This window comes from Ascidia mentula, chromosome 5, assembly GCF_947561715.1.
Source record: "Ascidia mentula chromosome 5, kaAscMent1.1, whole genome shotgun sequence".
NCBI lineage: Eukaryota > Metazoa > Chordata > Ascidiacea > Phlebobranchia > Ascidiidae > Ascidia > Ascidia mentula.
The window spans coordinates 16,495,051-16,513,211 of record NC_138570.1 but is presented as its reverse complement, the minus strand read 5'-3'; the positions used below and the strand labels follow the sequence as shown (position 1 = coordinate 16,513,211).

General features: G+C 41.4%; 1 protein-coding gene across 1 annotated transcript; it reads left to right on the top strand.

Moving 5' to 3' along the window:
• The first annotated feature begins 7,715 nt into the window (after positions 1-7,715).
• Positions 7,716-17,417, top strand: LOC145901459 (uncharacterized). The gene is made up of 3 exons (XM_082989154.1): positions 7,716-8,445; positions 12,562-12,743; positions 16,098-17,417. Exons 1-3 carry the CDS (start codon positions 7,749-7,751, stop codon positions 16,809-16,811), a joined length of 1,593 nt encoding a protein of 530 aa, XP_082845280.1. The 5' UTR covers positions 7,716-7,748; the 3' UTR covers positions 16,812-17,417.
• Positions 17,418-18,161: the final 744 nt, after the last annotated feature.

The following is an 18,161-nucleotide window of genomic DNA, read 5'->3' as shown; positions in this document are numbered from 1 at the left end:
TATTGCCCAGGAAATTTTTCGTAAATTGACAAGTGCTAATAGGTTGTTTACGCTACGTGAAGTGAATTTAACAACAGGTGACAAGCTGATGAGTTGTACCGGCCATTATGCTCTCATAATTACACCGTTTGTGACGACATCAAGTGAGGCAGTACACGATTAAAGATTGACGCTTGTCTAGGTATCATTTGCCTACGTCATTGTATTCAGGAGCAAGTCAAATATGGATGCTCTTTTATGAGACTTAAAACACAAAGGCTCGAAATTCAATTTTTTAAACATTTCATTACTTGTACCATTTAATCGCGCTTTGTGGTAAGCGAAAACAAAGTGGTAGCGCCACAAAAGTCTTTAAATCTGACCTGACTCACTCGTCTATATCTCATAGGGTTAAGCGCCACAGATACTTATTTAAATATCTGTTTTTTTTCAATAGGCCTTTCGAAAAGATTCAACTAAACGGAATATTTGAAAAAAAAATTATAGTATTAGAAAATATTTTTCGACACATTATAACTTTTTTATAGTTTTTTTCTTAAACTGAACTACATTACCCTGAGGAAGCCGGCGAAACGTCGGTGAATAAAGTTACGTTTTTTATATGTGCCAGAAGAACAGATGATTAAATTACATTCAAATTGTTTTAAAATACAATTTTCGGCTTTCCATCTTTTGGAACTGCGTCTAATTTCAAATTAATTCCTTCGCTCGAATAAAGCAAGTAGTCCTTTCTCTGATACTTCGACAAACTTGGTGAACTTGACCCGACAGGCGCTGGGCGCAACTGGAACCAGAGTGAAAGTTTGGAGGTGGCGAAAAAGTGGGCCTTGTTAATTTGATCGATGGCTTGTAATTTGCGCCAAACTAATTCCGTAAATTACCCGCGTGTATTCTGTGCTCGTCGTTGCTCACGTTTAAGGCGAAGGATTTATTATAGTGCAACTGCCGTGACTGGTTTTGAAGATTGCGTCACTGTGTAAACAAAACCGACACCAACACAATTAACTTGGTCTTTCCTTCGTGTCACACATACTACCTGACCGCAACGTCTATTGGTGAAGTTCCTATAACGCGTAATCTCAACTTTAGAAATATACTCATACAAATGAACAAACAGGTTACGGAAACTTGAATTGACACAGATTTTCACGGATGCTTTTTTTTCCTCATGCAGAAAACTCGATTTATTTGATGAAAACATTGGTATAGTTACATTTTGATGCAATCGCCTTTCTTCTGATCAAAGCGTTTGTATATTTGTTTCGTTTGTGTGCATTTAATTCCAAGTATGTAAACAGTGCTTTTTGTCCCTTAACTAAAATTAGAACAACTTCACCTGACATTGCGAGAAAGTCGCATTTACCCGTTCTAAGTTGACAGGGGCAGGAATGTTTCCTTACAATATATTATAACTATAAAGGGTCGTTCAATTGCATGGCTTGACTTTTGCAAAGGGTAACTTTCAACAAAAAGGAAATGATATTTGCACTTTAAAATTCCAATGCTTACGCAGTTGTTAATTGGAAATCAATTTTCTATACAGGAGTAACCGCCCGCACTTGTTCACTATACACCGCTACAGGCTAGATTCAATACAACCACAACGAAACGATATTACTACGAAGTGGAATATTTGCAACAAATGGTGTCGATTCAAGTGGTTGATATTTGGTTAATTACATCCCTAATTGGTTATTCACATACGGCTAATTACATTTTCATAAGATCTAATATCATCAACAACGACTAATCCCCTCTCACCACAATCGCTCTTGTTAAACAGAAAAGTCGTCGTTTGACGTCACAAATGTGCTTGATGACATGTACAAACGATTGGGTGTGATGCCACTGGCCAGTGGCAAATGTGCTGGGCAACAAAGAGCCATAGAACATCAATTACCACCTCGAGTCGTCGGCGGCAAGCTGATCCAATAAACTTTATTATTTCGAGCACCGGTAGATGACGCACTTGAGAGGTGCTTGAGTTAGCAGAGGGATTGGGTCTTTCAGCAGGTCGGAATGGGGTGGGTACTCGAAACACAACAATTGGAGACTCGGAATATCTGATAGTTGACTGACTAACTATTGGCTCCTCTGAGAAGTTTGAACCGGCAATTAAACGGATACATTCTTCAACACAAATAATTTGTCAACAGGCTTGCGTTATATTTTTACGGAGTTTCGAGCTAATGAGCCCTATTCCAACACTACACTGAATGAAGCAGGTTAAATTTTGTTTATTTCAATTACAGTCCATCATTTTGGAACCAAAGGTCCTAAACCAACTTTAAAAATTAACTGAAATATGTGATAATTTGATATGGCTTAGTAAATGAAGGCATGTTTAAACATAGTCAAATAACTGTGAAGTATTTAACTTGGCACATAAAAGCAACTTAATGATAATCTTATATTTTATAAATACAACTGAGGTTATTCTTCAACAATAAATATTGCGTACGATTTCCTCTGGAGTCTGAATCATAAATAGACACAATTCCCAGTCAATTCAGCACAAATATTAGCTGTTAATAGGGCAGCTGGATGTCAATTGGGTTTGAGAGCGGATTTTCAAGAAGTGGACCCTCCAACACTTGAAACTACAAACAGGTCGGAATTCTTTAACATCTATCCCATTAAGTGGCCAATTAACAAGCACAAATTGATCTTTTTACCAGCTTTCAGCCATTTGAGCACGCTGATTTGCTGGTTAATTAGGACGGATGCTTCTTCAATTATGCGACTGCGACGGGTTTTAAGTATGCGGACAGCTCAACCTTACTGCTTATGTAATCCAAGTAAAATAGAGCATTTGTGGGTTTTATCGATAAAGCGTCGTTTTCTTCAACCATGTGGAATTTAAGGTGTCTCATATTTTTTTTCTGTGAGCGAAGTTGTGAAACTGGCGATGCATGTTGTTAAGACTATTGACAATATTTGTCGGCGTTTAAAATTGGAAGAAAAACATACACAAATTTGTGTGTGCCGCCAATCAGTTGATTTTAGCTTAAACCAAAATCACAATAAAATTTTCCTCAAGTATTCGTTTTTCATGACGACAAACTTTTTAATTATTTCAACTATCCGTGATTCACAATCTGGGCATGACGTCACCAGTCACAATGACGTCACGTGTGCGCTTTTACTGGAGCCTGGTGACAAAGGTATGTTTGTAAACTGCGAGACGTTCCCAGATCGGGACGGATTAGCTTCTGTATGACGATATAAAGGGGCGCAGCGCGTCGCGTAACAATGGGGACTTTGCCTTTTCTCGACTCGACACTTATTGCCTGAAAACCATTCCGGAACAGAAGTATCAAAGGGCCACGATAAGCGGCCGATTGCTTGTAACAACTTTTAAACGAACATCAAAGTGCTGGACGTCGGGACCGAATAAAGTAGGGTTATATGTATAGATGGATGTGGCTCCCAATATGTTGCTCAGTGTATAACTGACATAACGACAGGGACCAAAGTCAATTTATGTTGCTTGTTTGTTGTCTGACATAAAAGCGCAACACATCTCCGATGAACCAATAACCACTTCAGTTCAACTGACAGCTATGTGTAACGCGGTTTCAAGCGGGTTTCTAAACGATTTACCGCGTGATGTTTTTGAGCGTATTTTTTCTGCCCAATTAACAATTTTCATCTCGGCTCCTTTTACAAGCTTTGTGGGTTGGATTGGACGCGATTTTATTCCGAGTAAAACTTTTCTTCGTTATTAGGAAAAGCATTTTCAATATTTTTCAGCCATGATACATTTTTAACGCTTTACGTTGCTTCGATTTAAACCACTGTGAGTAATAAGCTTTTAACCTCCCCAGCTTTATGTGTGGAAAAAACAGAAATCAACTATTTATAAACGATGAAATAAATTTTTCAACAACGCTAGTTCCGATAAAAAAATTAAAATGTTGTCAAGGTGTAGTTGAGGAATGCCTCTTATATTTTTGCTTAAAAATTATTTCAGTGAATTATTTAAATTATTCTTTTCAAAAATAGTTTTAATTATACTGGAGAGTTTTACAAAACAATGAAAAATGAGAATCAACTCAGCGGCTTGCAATATTAACCCCGAAAACCGACGTCGTCTCAATTTAATTGGATCCGAACAACAAGGTGAGCAAGGAACCGAAAGTTGAAATTAGTTTTGGCGTCGAATTGTCTCCGTTACGGGAATTAATTAAGTGTGAATCACCCTTAGAAGATGCTCACGTTGTCCAGCCTTAACTAAAGCAGACACCCCAGCCAGTAGACAACCATGCAACACGGTGTTTGTCCATACTTGCCGATATTAAATCTTTGGCTTCCCTGCGTCAAAATTCGCAACACTTCAAAGCGCTTTCGATGCGACAGAAACAAAATAAACAGAATGGCGACGACTTCTAGCCGCCAACATGCCCCTCGCTCTGTTGGTGCCTGTGTGTGCGTGTGTGATGTAACAAGACGCTTTGTTTTGATTCGAAAGATCGGTGTAGCTTGCGCCCATTCGGGACGTGACGGATGCGGGAAAGGTGGCAGATGAAAAGCTTAAAGGAAACTCATGTTTTTAACAAGGGAAGGTAGTTAAATTACATATCTATAGGGAAGAGATCATGTCCCCAATCTGAATCAGAGGACATTTTCTGGGTGTTTTCGTATTGTATCAAGAAAAAACATGTGTTTTTAGCAAAAATTTCGGCAAAGTTTGCGATACTAAGATTGAAAATCTTGTAGTCTTTCGGCTCTGATTCTTTTTATTTTAGTATTTTTATCAATAATGCAGCACATGTGAATGCATAAACTCTTTGTGTGGATTCAAAACCTGGCAATACTTTATCTCAAACATATGGTTGACGTTGATTACGTTACTTCAGTTTCTCGTTATTCGTTTCGATATTTGTTTGAAAAGGATGCCATGACGGTAATTTCCCCCAAACGGAGAAAAATTTATGTGTGAAACAATTGATAAGTGGAAGTTTTCACATTTGTCTTTTTTAATATCATGTGTTTCATCTGATATCCTAAGTTAGATTTGTTTGATACATTTATAAGTGGTTAAAGCAATAACCACCCCTAGGCCCCTTTATAACCTTACAACGAACTGCATGTGCGTATATATGTGCGTACATATGTGCGTATATACCCATTAGATAGAGACCGAATTGCAGCCACTACTTGTCAGATATGTCATGTAACAACACTGACTAGCTAGTGGGAGGAAATCATTAGGAACGCGCACTCGGTGTCAGGATTGATTTAACGGCAAGTAAACTGCTGGGTGTGGGTGGTAAAACAAACCTTACTGACAAGCTATTTCATTGGGATGTTCAAGGAGTTCGGACGGCTTTTAGTTTACTTCAGATCAATCAGCTGCTGGCCTATCCTGTTTAAATGAGGTCTTAAGAATAGTAAAACAGAGAATCTTAGCTACAATACTTCAGCCTTTTGGCGCAAAATGTGGTTCAGTGTATATTTCTAAACAAGCTTGTTTCAAATACTTCCGCACCAAACCTAAAGTAAGCTTAAGAAGGGAGATTTTATTTTAGAATAGTTTAGCAATGCTCATCAGTCCAAGCAACTACTTCTATGCGCCAAAACCAATGCAGGCAGAGGTAATGTTTTTTTGCCGTTATTGGTCAGGCCTTCGATTTGTCAAGGTGCATCTCCAGTACCTCAGGGAGCATCTTATTGTCATATTTGCGCCTGATGATTTTACTAATACGTGTACAACAGTGGAATAAAGTAAATGGTGCACTTTTAGGCACAAAGTTATATTAGTTCCGGCAAAATAAATAATCTGAAGGTACATGACGCTTTTCAACATTTGAAGATTGCGCGAAAGGTGTTGACAAATCTCTACGTAAGTGTGTGATTTGTAAAAACATGTGGTAAGTACACGAAAAGGGACCAGCGGACGAGATATTGGAAGATTGTTAACAAAGGCAAGATACAAAATGTCAACACGGTGTCAAGCATCTCGGAAAGTGAATTTAAGGAGTGGGCGACACATCGAGTGCCAACTTGTCTGTGGACTTCTATTTGACATTTTGTGGCGGAAGAAGCAACCCGCAATAGAAATGGTAACGCACAGAATAACATCTGATCACGTGCACTGACATATCCCTGCAGTTTCACCTTAGGGAGAGAACCTAGAAACCCTAAAAATACATAGATTTTGAAAGTTCAAGCGGTTTAGGTAAAGTGAAGGGAAGGTTTAGCGGTGGGATGGGTTAAATGGCGGACGGAACGGTGTAGCTACTTTTTATACACGGTAAACCATGTCGATAGTTCTTAATTCAAAACAAACACTTGCAGCATATTGCCAGGTCCCGCGTCGCCGCTCCTCAGCAAATGCATCGCAACTGCTGCACAAACATCCCACAAGCAAGCGACGTGGATAGATTAGTGTGAAGTTCCCAATCCTAATGCCAGGCACCATGCATGGCAGAACCAGAAGCATTGTCGCGGCCAGCGTGTTAGCCGCTACACAGAACCACAGAGGCGTGTTCGAGAGGCGCGTACCGACTGTTATTGGTAGCGGTGGTAGCATATGTCTCGGCCGGCTTCCTGAGTACGCAAAGCGTGGCCCGCACAAGGCAAGGGACGGCATACGCACACGCAGCTCCGTGCAGGCTGCTGCTGTTGCTGCTTAACTGCTGTTAACTGGGTTATTAAGTTGGAACTGCACGTCGTACGGATGTTTAATGTTTCTCTATAGCTTGGAGATGCAAAGCATACAGTTTTTGTTCATAGTTATGACAGAGTTATGTCAGTTACAAAACAGTTTTCGTTTTTGTTGTCGGAAAAATGCGCTTTTGAGAAGGATTGTAGTTGGTCCAAAATTTATTGTCTTTTAATGAATTATTTTACATTGAAAAGAAGAAGTCAAACATTTTTACATGATAGTCTGGAAAACTGCTGACAACGTGAAACAAAAGCGAAAGAGTTTCGATTTGTCGAAGTTTAGGATTGTCACACGTGTTGCTAGAATGCCTGTCTGTTAGTTTTAGCCACTGTCTAAAAGTTTTCCCTTGAAACAAGCAAGCAAAAAGTGCAGGATTTTGACTACAAAAAAACTCGACGATGCTCTTCATTTTACTACCAACCAGAGACGGTTCGTTTTTTGAACACAATAAGTGTAATTGCTGTGAATGACAGCATGCAAGAAAAGAAAACAAAGAAACAAAAGCCACTTTACTGTGTTGTTGGCCAACACACAAAACCCCTTGACAATGTCGGCAAACACCTAATGCATTAGCGGGATATGTTTACATGCTTATTATCGATTAAATAGTCAAAAACAGACACTTCACAGTAGGTGCGGGATCGCATGACATTATTTTCATGTGTGTTTGCGGACATATTGTGTGTAAATGTTACTGTGTGAGCAAATATATAACTTATTGGCTCGTAAACCACGCAGTGTTGGCGAGATACTGAATTCGAATTTAAACACTGTGACAGAAAGATGTTTTTTGACCGTAAATAATTACTGTGTAAAGTGAAACGAAAGTTTGTCCTAACAATGAATATTTGTCAATTTTGATTTTCTCTTTGCAAGGTATATTTCTAAAGCAGCTGCGAATTTTATTCTGTTTTACTTCCCCGCTATGATGGTCAGTTTTTTCCTCTAGATATTGTTAAAAATTCTGTGGACCTTTGTCTGTTTGTCTTTGCTTATTGTATTGTTGATGAAGAACTAAAACCCAGTTGTTTAAATTCACAGGCTAAGAAAAATTCGCTTGCCTGAACTTGTTTATAATATGATGCAATTTGAGACTCCTGCACCATCGACGTTCACGCCAGCAGGTGGCAGCATGGCATCCACTCCCTCCTATGTCACACACCAGCCTACCCCGTTTTACATAGACAATATACTGGGGCCGTCCACCCACCAATCGGCCAGCGACGAAGCCGACACTTCGGCCACGCCCGGTGCCACCAATGGCGTCACCAGCGACGGAATGATGTCATCGAGGTCGCCGAATATGCACATCAACATGCTACACCCCGACATGATGACGCAATCGACCGGTCAGTGCCTGCAAACTTCGACAGCGGACGACCATCTTCATCCTTTACAGCCTACAACCTCTCCCTACGTGTTACCTTTAGCGAGCACGTCCAACGAGACCTTATCCACGTTCTTGCCTCCATCATCCCCCAATCCCAGTCGGCAGCCAACCCGCCCTATTGTCCCCACCCCCATCCAAGCAGTTCCTCCGCATCATTCAATTGGTTATCAAACCCCACATGGCGCTTACCCGAGGCCATCGGGTATTTACGAGCCGGCCGGCGGGATCCCGGGGCCGTATAACCCGGCGCCGATGCAGTATGGACCCACTCACTACGGAGGACCCCCGCCACCACCGCATGGCCCCCCTCCATCCCCGCTTTATCCTTACCCGCGACACGATTATGCAAGTTGGTTTTTGGATCGCCAAGCTGCTTTCTCCAAAGGTGAGAGTAGATATGTTACATGTTTTGAAAAAATAGTTTAAGAATTAAACAAAAACTTTTGTCAGGAGAAAGATAACTTCACAATAATCAAATATTGTTTTTAAGTTTGTAAATGGCCTGTTTGCCATCGAAAAAAGATGTCTTTTTAAAAATTGATTCAAATTTTTTTCATAGCACACATTCTATCTCATTTTTTCTTTTTATTTCCTTTTTGTGCAACTCGGAAATTGTTTGTCCTTGAGGTAGAAACCAAACTGAAATCGTTTCACGCTGAAAAAAAAATGAATTGTGGAAAGCGGAAACTTATCGTGTGGTTTATGTGGAAAATTGTGGTCACCAGTTACTTGATTTGGTAACGCATATAAACCATTGAACCTAATTACAACACGAAACTGAATACCGTTTCTCGCATTGTGGAAACGTATGTTTTTATGCTTTTATGAGTAAAAGAAGGAACAATATTAGTACAGATCATGGTGCGTAATTTATTATTCAATGAATCATAAACATTTTTCAAGAAAATCAATAACGAATAATTTCTGTTCGTGGCTGAAACTCCGCACAGGCCACAATAATTAAAAAAAGTTTTGGTTTCGTGCAATTTCATGTATTTTCTTACAAAATGGCGGTTTGGCTGAGTGTCGTTGTACTTCTCCCTCAGGAAATGCCAAATAATTTCCTGCGCACAAAGCGGGAAATTAGTCATCGCTCCTCGGTAGAATGTTCGAAATTTTCGAAACTAACTTGTTTACCACGAAATGTAAAAAAAACAATTGTGATGAAATTAAGGAAATTCGTCCCATCGTTTATCGTTGTGAAAGCCAACAACGGTTGACGATTGTTGCAAACATTACAACGCGGCGAATTCTCTGCAAAAAGGTTACGTTGTCTTGTCGCCTGATTGAGAGAACAAAACTGTTCAATTTAACACAAGATCAATTTAATTGAAATTGTTTTTTGTGCGAAATCTTGTAAAATTTCCTCGTGCATTCACAGAGGTTTTGGATTAAAGCAATGGGTGTTTTTCTCGCTGACGTATTTTGTGCAAAATTTCCTATAACAGCGCTTTACTGCCAAATCCTATATACACATGGCCACGACTCTGCAGGCAAAGCCGCTAAAATAACTACATCAATACATATACAAGGCCTGGGCGCTCCATAGCGAGCGTGGGATGGTAGGAAGAAACGTATCTATTCAATTGCAGGAAGGCTATAGAAGGGTCGCTCATTTACTGCGAACGAGTGGCCGCATTGCAGCAGTATAAGCCGCATTAGCGCGTGTATTAGCGGTTTTCTATAAGCCACCACAGCTTTTATGTCCATCTAGTAGCGTGATATTGCCTTGTTGGCGGCCCTTCGTCTGCACCGAGCACCCTTCGATCTGCGGTCTCGTTGTGGTTTGACAATTATGTTTAATATTAACCGTTGCAAAACGTTTAAAACTTTACAAAACAAATGACAGCGCCTTACAGGTCCGCGAGGGGTGTAAAAATCTGAAACTCGATACGTTGGTATCAGCATGCGATTACCTTACAAGAGCCAGAATATATTACCCAACACGATGCTGTGGATATTAATTTAACAAAAGTCTCACTGCTCAAAAAAAGAGTACTTTTCGTAAAAGTTTAACAATACACCTTTCGTGCACGTATTAAGCGTCAAATTGGAAGTAGGGTTGGGTTTTTGTGGTTTAAAGTATTTGCCTTCTACACAAACAACAAATTGTATATTTTTGCAGCAAAACATTTAAACTACTGTGAACGAAAGATTTGAACTGGACGAAACTAACTCCATATCTCTGATTTGTAACCACACGTAATTTTAATGCAGATGAACGTTTTCAAATTAAAATTTCCACGAACGACAAAAGATTATCGTGTTTTTTCACGACATAACCATGACGTAACAAATTGCGCAACGTTGCCAGCTTATGTATGGCTCTAAAAGAATTCATTGTAATGACGTAATGCTCTGGCCCCAGCGCCAGGCCCCACGCCAAATATTTGCCAACCTCCATCTTGAACCCGATTATCACACATTTAAAGAACGCTCTCATTGTTGCTGACTTGTCGCCACACAAACACGCTGTGATCTTTGCAACACTGGTATGTCGAAAACGCACACCCTTTGCAATTGAAGTTTTATCCATTCACGCGTCACACTTGCGCATTGTTTCGAGTTGGAATGTCATGACAATGGTCGTTTGTTGGCGGATAATTACGTGTTTTGACTATTTGATTTAAGTAAACAAGAGATATAATAACATGTGTTGTTTTCTTTAGAAGAGCAACTAAGTCTGTGCAAACATACAAGCACATATACAAGGTTACGAAACCGTTGAAGTTTCTGTGCCGTTTTATTGTCAATTAATTTGGAAAAGAGAGGCGTTTTAAAGAAAAATTTTGTTGTACAGAAAAAAGTGCAAACATAGCTAGTGGTGGCAATCATAATTTTGGCATATTAACTGAAAATGTTGACTTCTCCTGCATGGTCTTCCATTGTGCTCGTCGCTGAGGTGTAACTTCCCAGTAACACCGACATGACGGGATAAGTCTACAATTTAAGCTTTCAATGAATAAACAAGGGCACTATTAAAATTATCAGGAGGCGCTTAGGTAAGTTGAATTAAGCCACAAGACGCCGGAGAGCCTGCGGTAGCAAGAAGATTACACCCGGCTTGTGAAAAGTCAAATAGCTTCGACGCCAAACTGACTACGCGCAACACATCCCGATACCAAGTTATCCCATCCCCGTCCGCCGCCTGCTGCTCTTTATTGACGACATAATGTCCCAACAATGTTTGCACATCGTAGAACGTCGATTGCCCGAGATGGGAGGGGTCTGTATCTTATCACAACCTAACCCAACGCAAGTGCTTATAAATGACCAATACGTAAAGCATATTGCCGAGCGATTAAGGCAATCCAGTAATTGGTGGTGGTATTAGCCCGAACAAGGCGCATAATGACTGTACACACACACAAACAACCGATTCGGCGATCTGGGTAATATTCCACAGCCAGTATTGATTTTATCATATTCAAAATGTCCTTGGGTCGAACTGCATCAATTCGTCTCTGACAAAATCAAACATTGCGTGGTGCCAATTAAATACATGGGCTAAAATGTTTTTGGGGGGTTAAAAGCAGAAAAAGAATATTATTTGTACCCGATGAAGAGAATGTTTTAAATAGCAAAAGAACCAACGAGTAAATTGAACCTCGTGTGTAATCGTATCTATCTGATAGTTTGTTAAAATATTTTTTATTTGTACGGCATGTGAAAAATGGAGTATGCTTACGAAACTGACATTCGTACAAGTAGACGAAAAAACAAATAAAACAACGTTTAAAGTTTGCCTTGAGGGACCGATACTGACTCCAATTTCTCGATTTTTACGAGTGATTTTTTTGTGCTTGTGTATTTAGCGGTAGTTAAACGCGCTTGTGATCACCGTTTTATCGGCAGACGTGCAAATAGAGGCCGGCGCCCGACTAAAGCTAATGTCAATTTGTTATGTCGTTTCTTGCCCGGCCATTTCTTATCATTGCCGACACGTAGTGGTTCGTTGGGACGAAGTGCTCTATCGTGTTGGGCCATTACAGGCCGCGAACGATGTGCTTGACGGTTCACCCTTTTGTAACTCAAGTTAAACAACAAGTTGAAAGTAAAACAAATTTTTGAAATAAATTAACCGGTATCCAATACCAAGGGATTGCATTATTTTACCGTTTTCAAAAATTTTGTCCATTTTTCAAGTGGCGTGTTGCTTATAAATGACACACGAGGTGTTCGAAAACACATACAAATGATACATAAGTGGGAAACATATAGTGATTCGAAACGTTTACCAGCATTATGATGAACAGTATTCTAGCTTTGGCTTTTTTATTTAGACTACTAAACTCCAGATACTTTGCACCCAAGTATATAGTGATCATTTTACAAAGAATAACTTTTTTACTTATACCAGACTAAAAACAAACTTGTATTTATACGTTATGAGAACAAACAACCACCGTGAACTTTCCAACGGTTTTACAAACAGATATTTTTCCTAGACCGCGAATAAACGGGTACCGGCCATTCTAACGTCATCACATTTCTGTTTCAGTCGGTCGACCGATGTTGTGGGGTTCGTTCGTTCATCGTAACATGCACAAACGAAAGGGAGGACAGGTGAGGTTTTCCAACGATCAAACCGCAGAGTTGGAGAAGAAATTCGATGCGCAGAAATACCTTTCGCCTCCAGAGAGACGCAAACTCGCCAAAGCTCTTCAATTGTCGGAGCGTCAGGTTAGCTATATGTCGAAACCACAATTTTAATACCAATGTATAAGCAGCAATGGAGACAAAATATAATTTAAATATCTACTTCTTTTACCCAAATAGTTTTAACATATGAAGGAAAAGAAATATTCAAAAAAAACCTCAAACAAATTTAACGGAAAACAGTGGCAAAAAATTGCCCAAACGTTGATAAAGTATTTGGAAACGATACTATATAAGGCTACGCGCAAAAGCCTATGAGGAAGTCCAACTTATGACACAACGCGCATGCCTGGCCTGACCCTTCCCCGCGCTGAAGTTTTTTTCCGCGAGAGATCCATAAACTTTCGTTAACCACCAGCAGGCAGCAAACTCACGGAAGTTTGTCCTTTGAATGCACCAAATACCTTCGCAATTCCGTGTTTCAGCGACCAAGAAAATTCGCACTGCGGCAACTTATTGCGTCACGAATATCACCCACGTGACGTGTGTGACGTCATAATGCCTTCATGTAGTCGCTCGACATGTTGTGCGTTTGTCGCAGGAGTTGTCGGACGAGCCGGAAACACGACAGCATTTTGAAGCACTCGGTGCCTTGCGGAGGGTTGTAGCGCGTCTCTGACCCGCGACTGACTCGATTGTTAATTGATTGCGACATCGCGTTTTTTTTTTGGGGGGGGGGTGTTGCCAGAGGCTGGGGGGAGGGCACAAAGGCCACAGTCTCACCTAGTGAACACAAAAAATAACCAAACGTTTCCTATGCTTAAGTGAAATGTTCGAATCGAGCAGACAAATTGACAAGATTGTGGATATCTAACCGACTTTTGATAACCCAAACCTATCAGGAAACAGCATTTAAACCGCTTAAAATAAAAATTACACTAAGGATGTGCATAATTTCATGCAAATGCTTACTGCAGTGAAATGTACAATATTCAATAAACTGAGGTATAATGTTCATCTGGAACTCTTGTTAAAAGAAAAACAAAACCAAAACTGAGCGGAGTAAAAAGCTCCTAACTCGTGGGAAACCGTGCGCGCTCGGTGTTCGGGGTGTTCTTATATTCATCCGCGCGACTAATGCCAATTATTGCGGTGTCAAATTCGGTTCCACGCAGCTACATGATAAATGAGAGGGGGAATGCAGGGAAGGAGAGAGGGGGGCTTAGTTTGCGCGGGAACTTAGCACCACGCAGCCTAGTGTAACCCAAGCCCGCAAAGCTACGACCAGAGGAACAGGATGTCACGTGACATGGCTTCCCTTCAGTCATGCGTGATGTGACATACACGGCTGTGGCACGCCGGCGCGAAGAACTTACACGAGGTCTGGTGGTGGTTTATGTGGGGTTTCAACGCTTTCTGGTGATTGTGCGATCAATAGACACTTTTTTCCACATATTATTAAAGATGACGAAAATGCCCAATGTTAAAAAATAAGGTTTGGCGTTTTGAAACTTGCCACAAGGAAAACTATCACATAGTTGAAATTTTTGGTAAGCAACAAGATTAAAATTTCAAATTGATATTTGCGTCCCAGGATTGGATCCAGGCGCAATTTATTCCTTGATGGATGTCAAACAGAAGTTGTAGACAATATGAATCATTGTCAAACTTTTCAACCTCTTGCATCCATATCAACAATTCTGCCATGTAATGGCAAATGATAAAACCATATTAACCTACAATCCAGGCGCCATATATGGCAATTGAAGGGTTTCTGTTCATGATGACACTTCAAAATGCAATTGCTTGTTAACAACATCAATCGATCGTATCTCCAAAAGTCCAACTGGCTTGGGACGAGCGACCCAACGACCCAAATTAATCCCATTACATCAATTGTCATAATATGCAACTGCTACACAGTGTAGCTAGCCGGTCGTTCGCGAGACAATAAGGACAATCACATTAAACAATTCAAATCGCGATATAGTCTCGCAAAGGCCGCATTCGCCATTGTTAATCCCTCGTTGCGGGCATAGATTGCGCTTATTATTATGTCAACAGCCGCCTATTGTGATACCACAATTTAGAACAAACGATTTCCGTTCTCGATGACAGAGAGATGCGCCCACCAGCGCCTGCGTACGCGTTAAACGCGCGATGCCCCGCAAAGGTCGTGCACGCCTCCTTCTACCAGTCGTCCGCTTATGTATGGCTTGTGAGCTAATGCATCACAAATAAGGAAGTAGTTTCTCGTTGGATTGAGATACTTCGATCTAATGTGGATTGCAATCACGAGGTCGGCTTTAGTTTTCTTGCACAGTTCCTGGGCTATCGGCTGGAGTGTTGACCCCCAGAAGCTTGACATCAATTTAGAGTACCCGTGTTTGTGCGTTGTATCTCCAGATCCAAATGAGCCCAAGTCAAAATTGTAACAATACAACGCACTAAAGCTTCATATTAGGTTTTTTCTGTCCATGAAAGACGTTGCAAGAAAAATAGAATCTCTCCTTGTGTGGCCTCTACTGTAAACCACACCACAGACAAAACCAGCAACAATAATTAAACTCCCAATGAATTAAATCCTGTCTATAGGAGCAACAAGTCTTGAATTTATGTTAGAAGAACTATTTAGAAAAATCGATGTCGCCGAGCAATTATCCAAATAAATGATGTCAGCATCTTATTTTTGCCACGAAGTAACTTAGCAACACTTCACGGGGTTTCTTCGCTCCATGCGTCGATTCAGGCAAACTTTTCCACACCGGATACGTATGTTACAATGACGTATAAGCCAGGGACCTGGCAGGCCGTGAGGAAACCCGCACCACCCCTCCCCCCACCACCTTTTAGTCCGCTACCAGCTTGTGTCGCGCGGCTTTCTAAAACTGGAACTCGCGCGGGAAGCTCCTTATCCGGCCGCGGAGAAACCTGTCACGTGATCGAGGCGGTCGCGGTCGTCGCAGAAAAACAGGAAACAATGCAAAAGGCGATGCAAGGCGTCCTGGCACGCGATCCGCGCGACTCGGGAATCGCTCTAGTTATTTTTTGCTCGGATCGCGTGTGGAGCTCGGGCGTAAACAACCGTCCGCCTCCACAGTCGCGGCTGCACGGCCAACGAAACAAGCGTGATGACGTCATTGCGGCGGTGGCAATCTCCCGGCGTCTCGTTCTGGCCAGGAAGAAGTCGGACTTTTCTGTGAGTCACGCGGCCCAGTTGGAGCCACTCCAGTTTTGCGTGAAAGTATTTGAACTGAAAAGTACTAACACAATCTTTGCGCCAGTTTGGCTTGATGGTAAAACCTTTGAAGCCAGCACATCCCCCTTCAAACACGTATTGTTTATTGTATAGCATGACATTAATGAATTTTATGTGCAATCTCCTTAAGAGTGTTGTGTTCAGGAGCAATTGCTAACATTGACGTCCATTTTTCAAAGGTGAAAACGTGGTTCCAGAACAGGAGGGCAAAATGGCGGCGTCTGAAGCAGGACGGTGCGGAGGGAGAAAAGGAGACAGAGAACGCAGAGCAAGGAAAGAATGGATCGAAACGGCAAAGAGCTGAGGGAACTTCTGACGACGATAACGGTTCAGCTGATGACGAGGACTCCTCCACGTGCGAGGACACAGAGAAGAAAATTAAGAAGGAGCACCAAGATGTCGCGAAGATTGAGGGTTTTGATCAGGGAGAATACGTCGGGATGAAAATGGAAGCTACCCCGACAAACGGGTCGATATTTCCGGTGGAAAGGAGTGACGAGTTCGTTCCATCTCCGGTTACCAACTCTCTGACACCATCACTGCAACCATCCAACAACCATACTCACGTCAGTATCTCGCACCACTCGCCCTACCACCGCCTTCCCAACATCGGACCACTGTCGCAACCATATTACCCAAATCAGATGACGCCCCAACCATATCACCATGGCAACAGCACCAGTTATGACTACCAGTCACCAGTTCTATCGACCATTACCGGTGGGCCGACCACCTATACCGGTCAAACCATGCAGCAGTATGACAACTTCGCCACGGCGAATCAACACAACGGCGTCCAGCAGGTGTCGCTGCACCCCGCTCCTCCAACGACCATTAACAGCAACAATGGCAATGCTACGTTGACCCTTCCGCTCCAACCCTCCCCACAATGAACAACCGCTTCCGTCGGTCATTGCAAACGCAATAGCGAGAATTTCAGTCACGATTGATCAACGAGAAGCGATCAGATAGCGCCCTCTACCAACGCGCATTTAAAACTCATTCATCCGCCTAGCGGCGCTATCTTGTACACACATTCGTTTATTTATCTTTCACTTCATGGCGCTAGGTGCCGCTGTTTCCGTACAATACTGTCAACTATTACCAGAGTGCTCACCCGTTTGTCCTTTAGCATATTTTTACGCCATGATCGCAGTCACCTTCGGAACTTAGATTGCCAATCCACTTACAACAAGAGTGCCCAAGAATTTTGATCACTGTTTTCATAAAACCTTGTACTTGTCTCAAGCAAACTACGTGTTTGTCATAGTATGATTAAAAGCCAATCGCTGTTTTGTATTCATGTATCACGTTTATGGTTTTGTATCCACCGGACAACCAGCATACAATGGATAGCCTGATAAGAAATGTGGTTAACTGAGGTTGCATAAGGCAGGATGCTGTCGATTAAAAATGGTGCTTATTATTTCCACGCGCTATCGATTTCTTTCCTTCTGTATATTGGCGCTTGAAACGGTGTGGATTACAAGAACAAGCAAACCCTATTGTCGGCTCCTGTCTTTGATGCAGTAAATAACATTACCCGTAGGAGTAGAGTTAGTGTGGTGTTAACAAAGGATAAAATCAATGAAAGTGTTATTTAAGGAACAGCGGTCCAGCTTAACCTTTTATGACCAGTAGTTTCCTTCCCCCAAAGACAGACAAGCCAAAGTCGAAAGAAGTCTGGTTATCAAAACAGTGCACATACCTTGAATGTTATCATCATCAACAAGCACAAGTCAAATACTATTTTCGGTAAACTTATGCCGCCGAGCGATTAATTTTCTTGCTTCGAAAACCAATAGTTAACACTACTAGTTAATAGTTAAATTTTCGACCTACACTTGCGCCATACAAATTGAGGTTAGACAATATGAAACCAAATTCACAATAAGTTCCTTTAGAGTAGTGTTTTCGCAACCCGTAAATGCTGGCACACGGAAGCGTTCAAGGCAGTACGCTGGAACGGTTGACGATACTGTTGACGATAACTTAATCTCCAAATTCAAAATTTGAAAATAATTAAACAACATATACCAAAATTTTTGATAAACTGTTTGGTTTGTGGGATTACTCCTGTCAAAAGCGAGATGTTTTATGGTGGCACTTTACAACTTATTAGCACGAATTTGGATGGAAAAGTAGGTGCTGGCTCGTTCCACCCCGCATGCAGGACTTTAAAGTGGTTCGCGATAAAATTATTGTTGGGAACCACTGCTATCAAGTTTCACTGAATGTAACAC

What these genes read in the sequence shown, in the direction of transcription:
- LOC145901459 (XM_082989154.1), top strand. Translation starts at nt 7,749, where the DNA reads ATGATGCAATTTGAGACTCCTGCACCATCGACGTTCACGCCAGCAGGT. An exon ending in CCAAGCTGCTTTCTCCAAAG is followed by an intron (nt 8,446 to 12,561) that starts GTGAGAGTAGAT and finishes TTTCTGTTTCAG; the next exon opens with TCGGTCGACCGATGTTGTGG. An exon ending in TTCAATTGTCGGAGCGTCAG is followed by an intron (nt 12,744 to 16,097) that starts GTTAGCTATATG and finishes CATTTTTCAAAG; the next exon opens with GTGAAAACGTGGTTCCAGAA.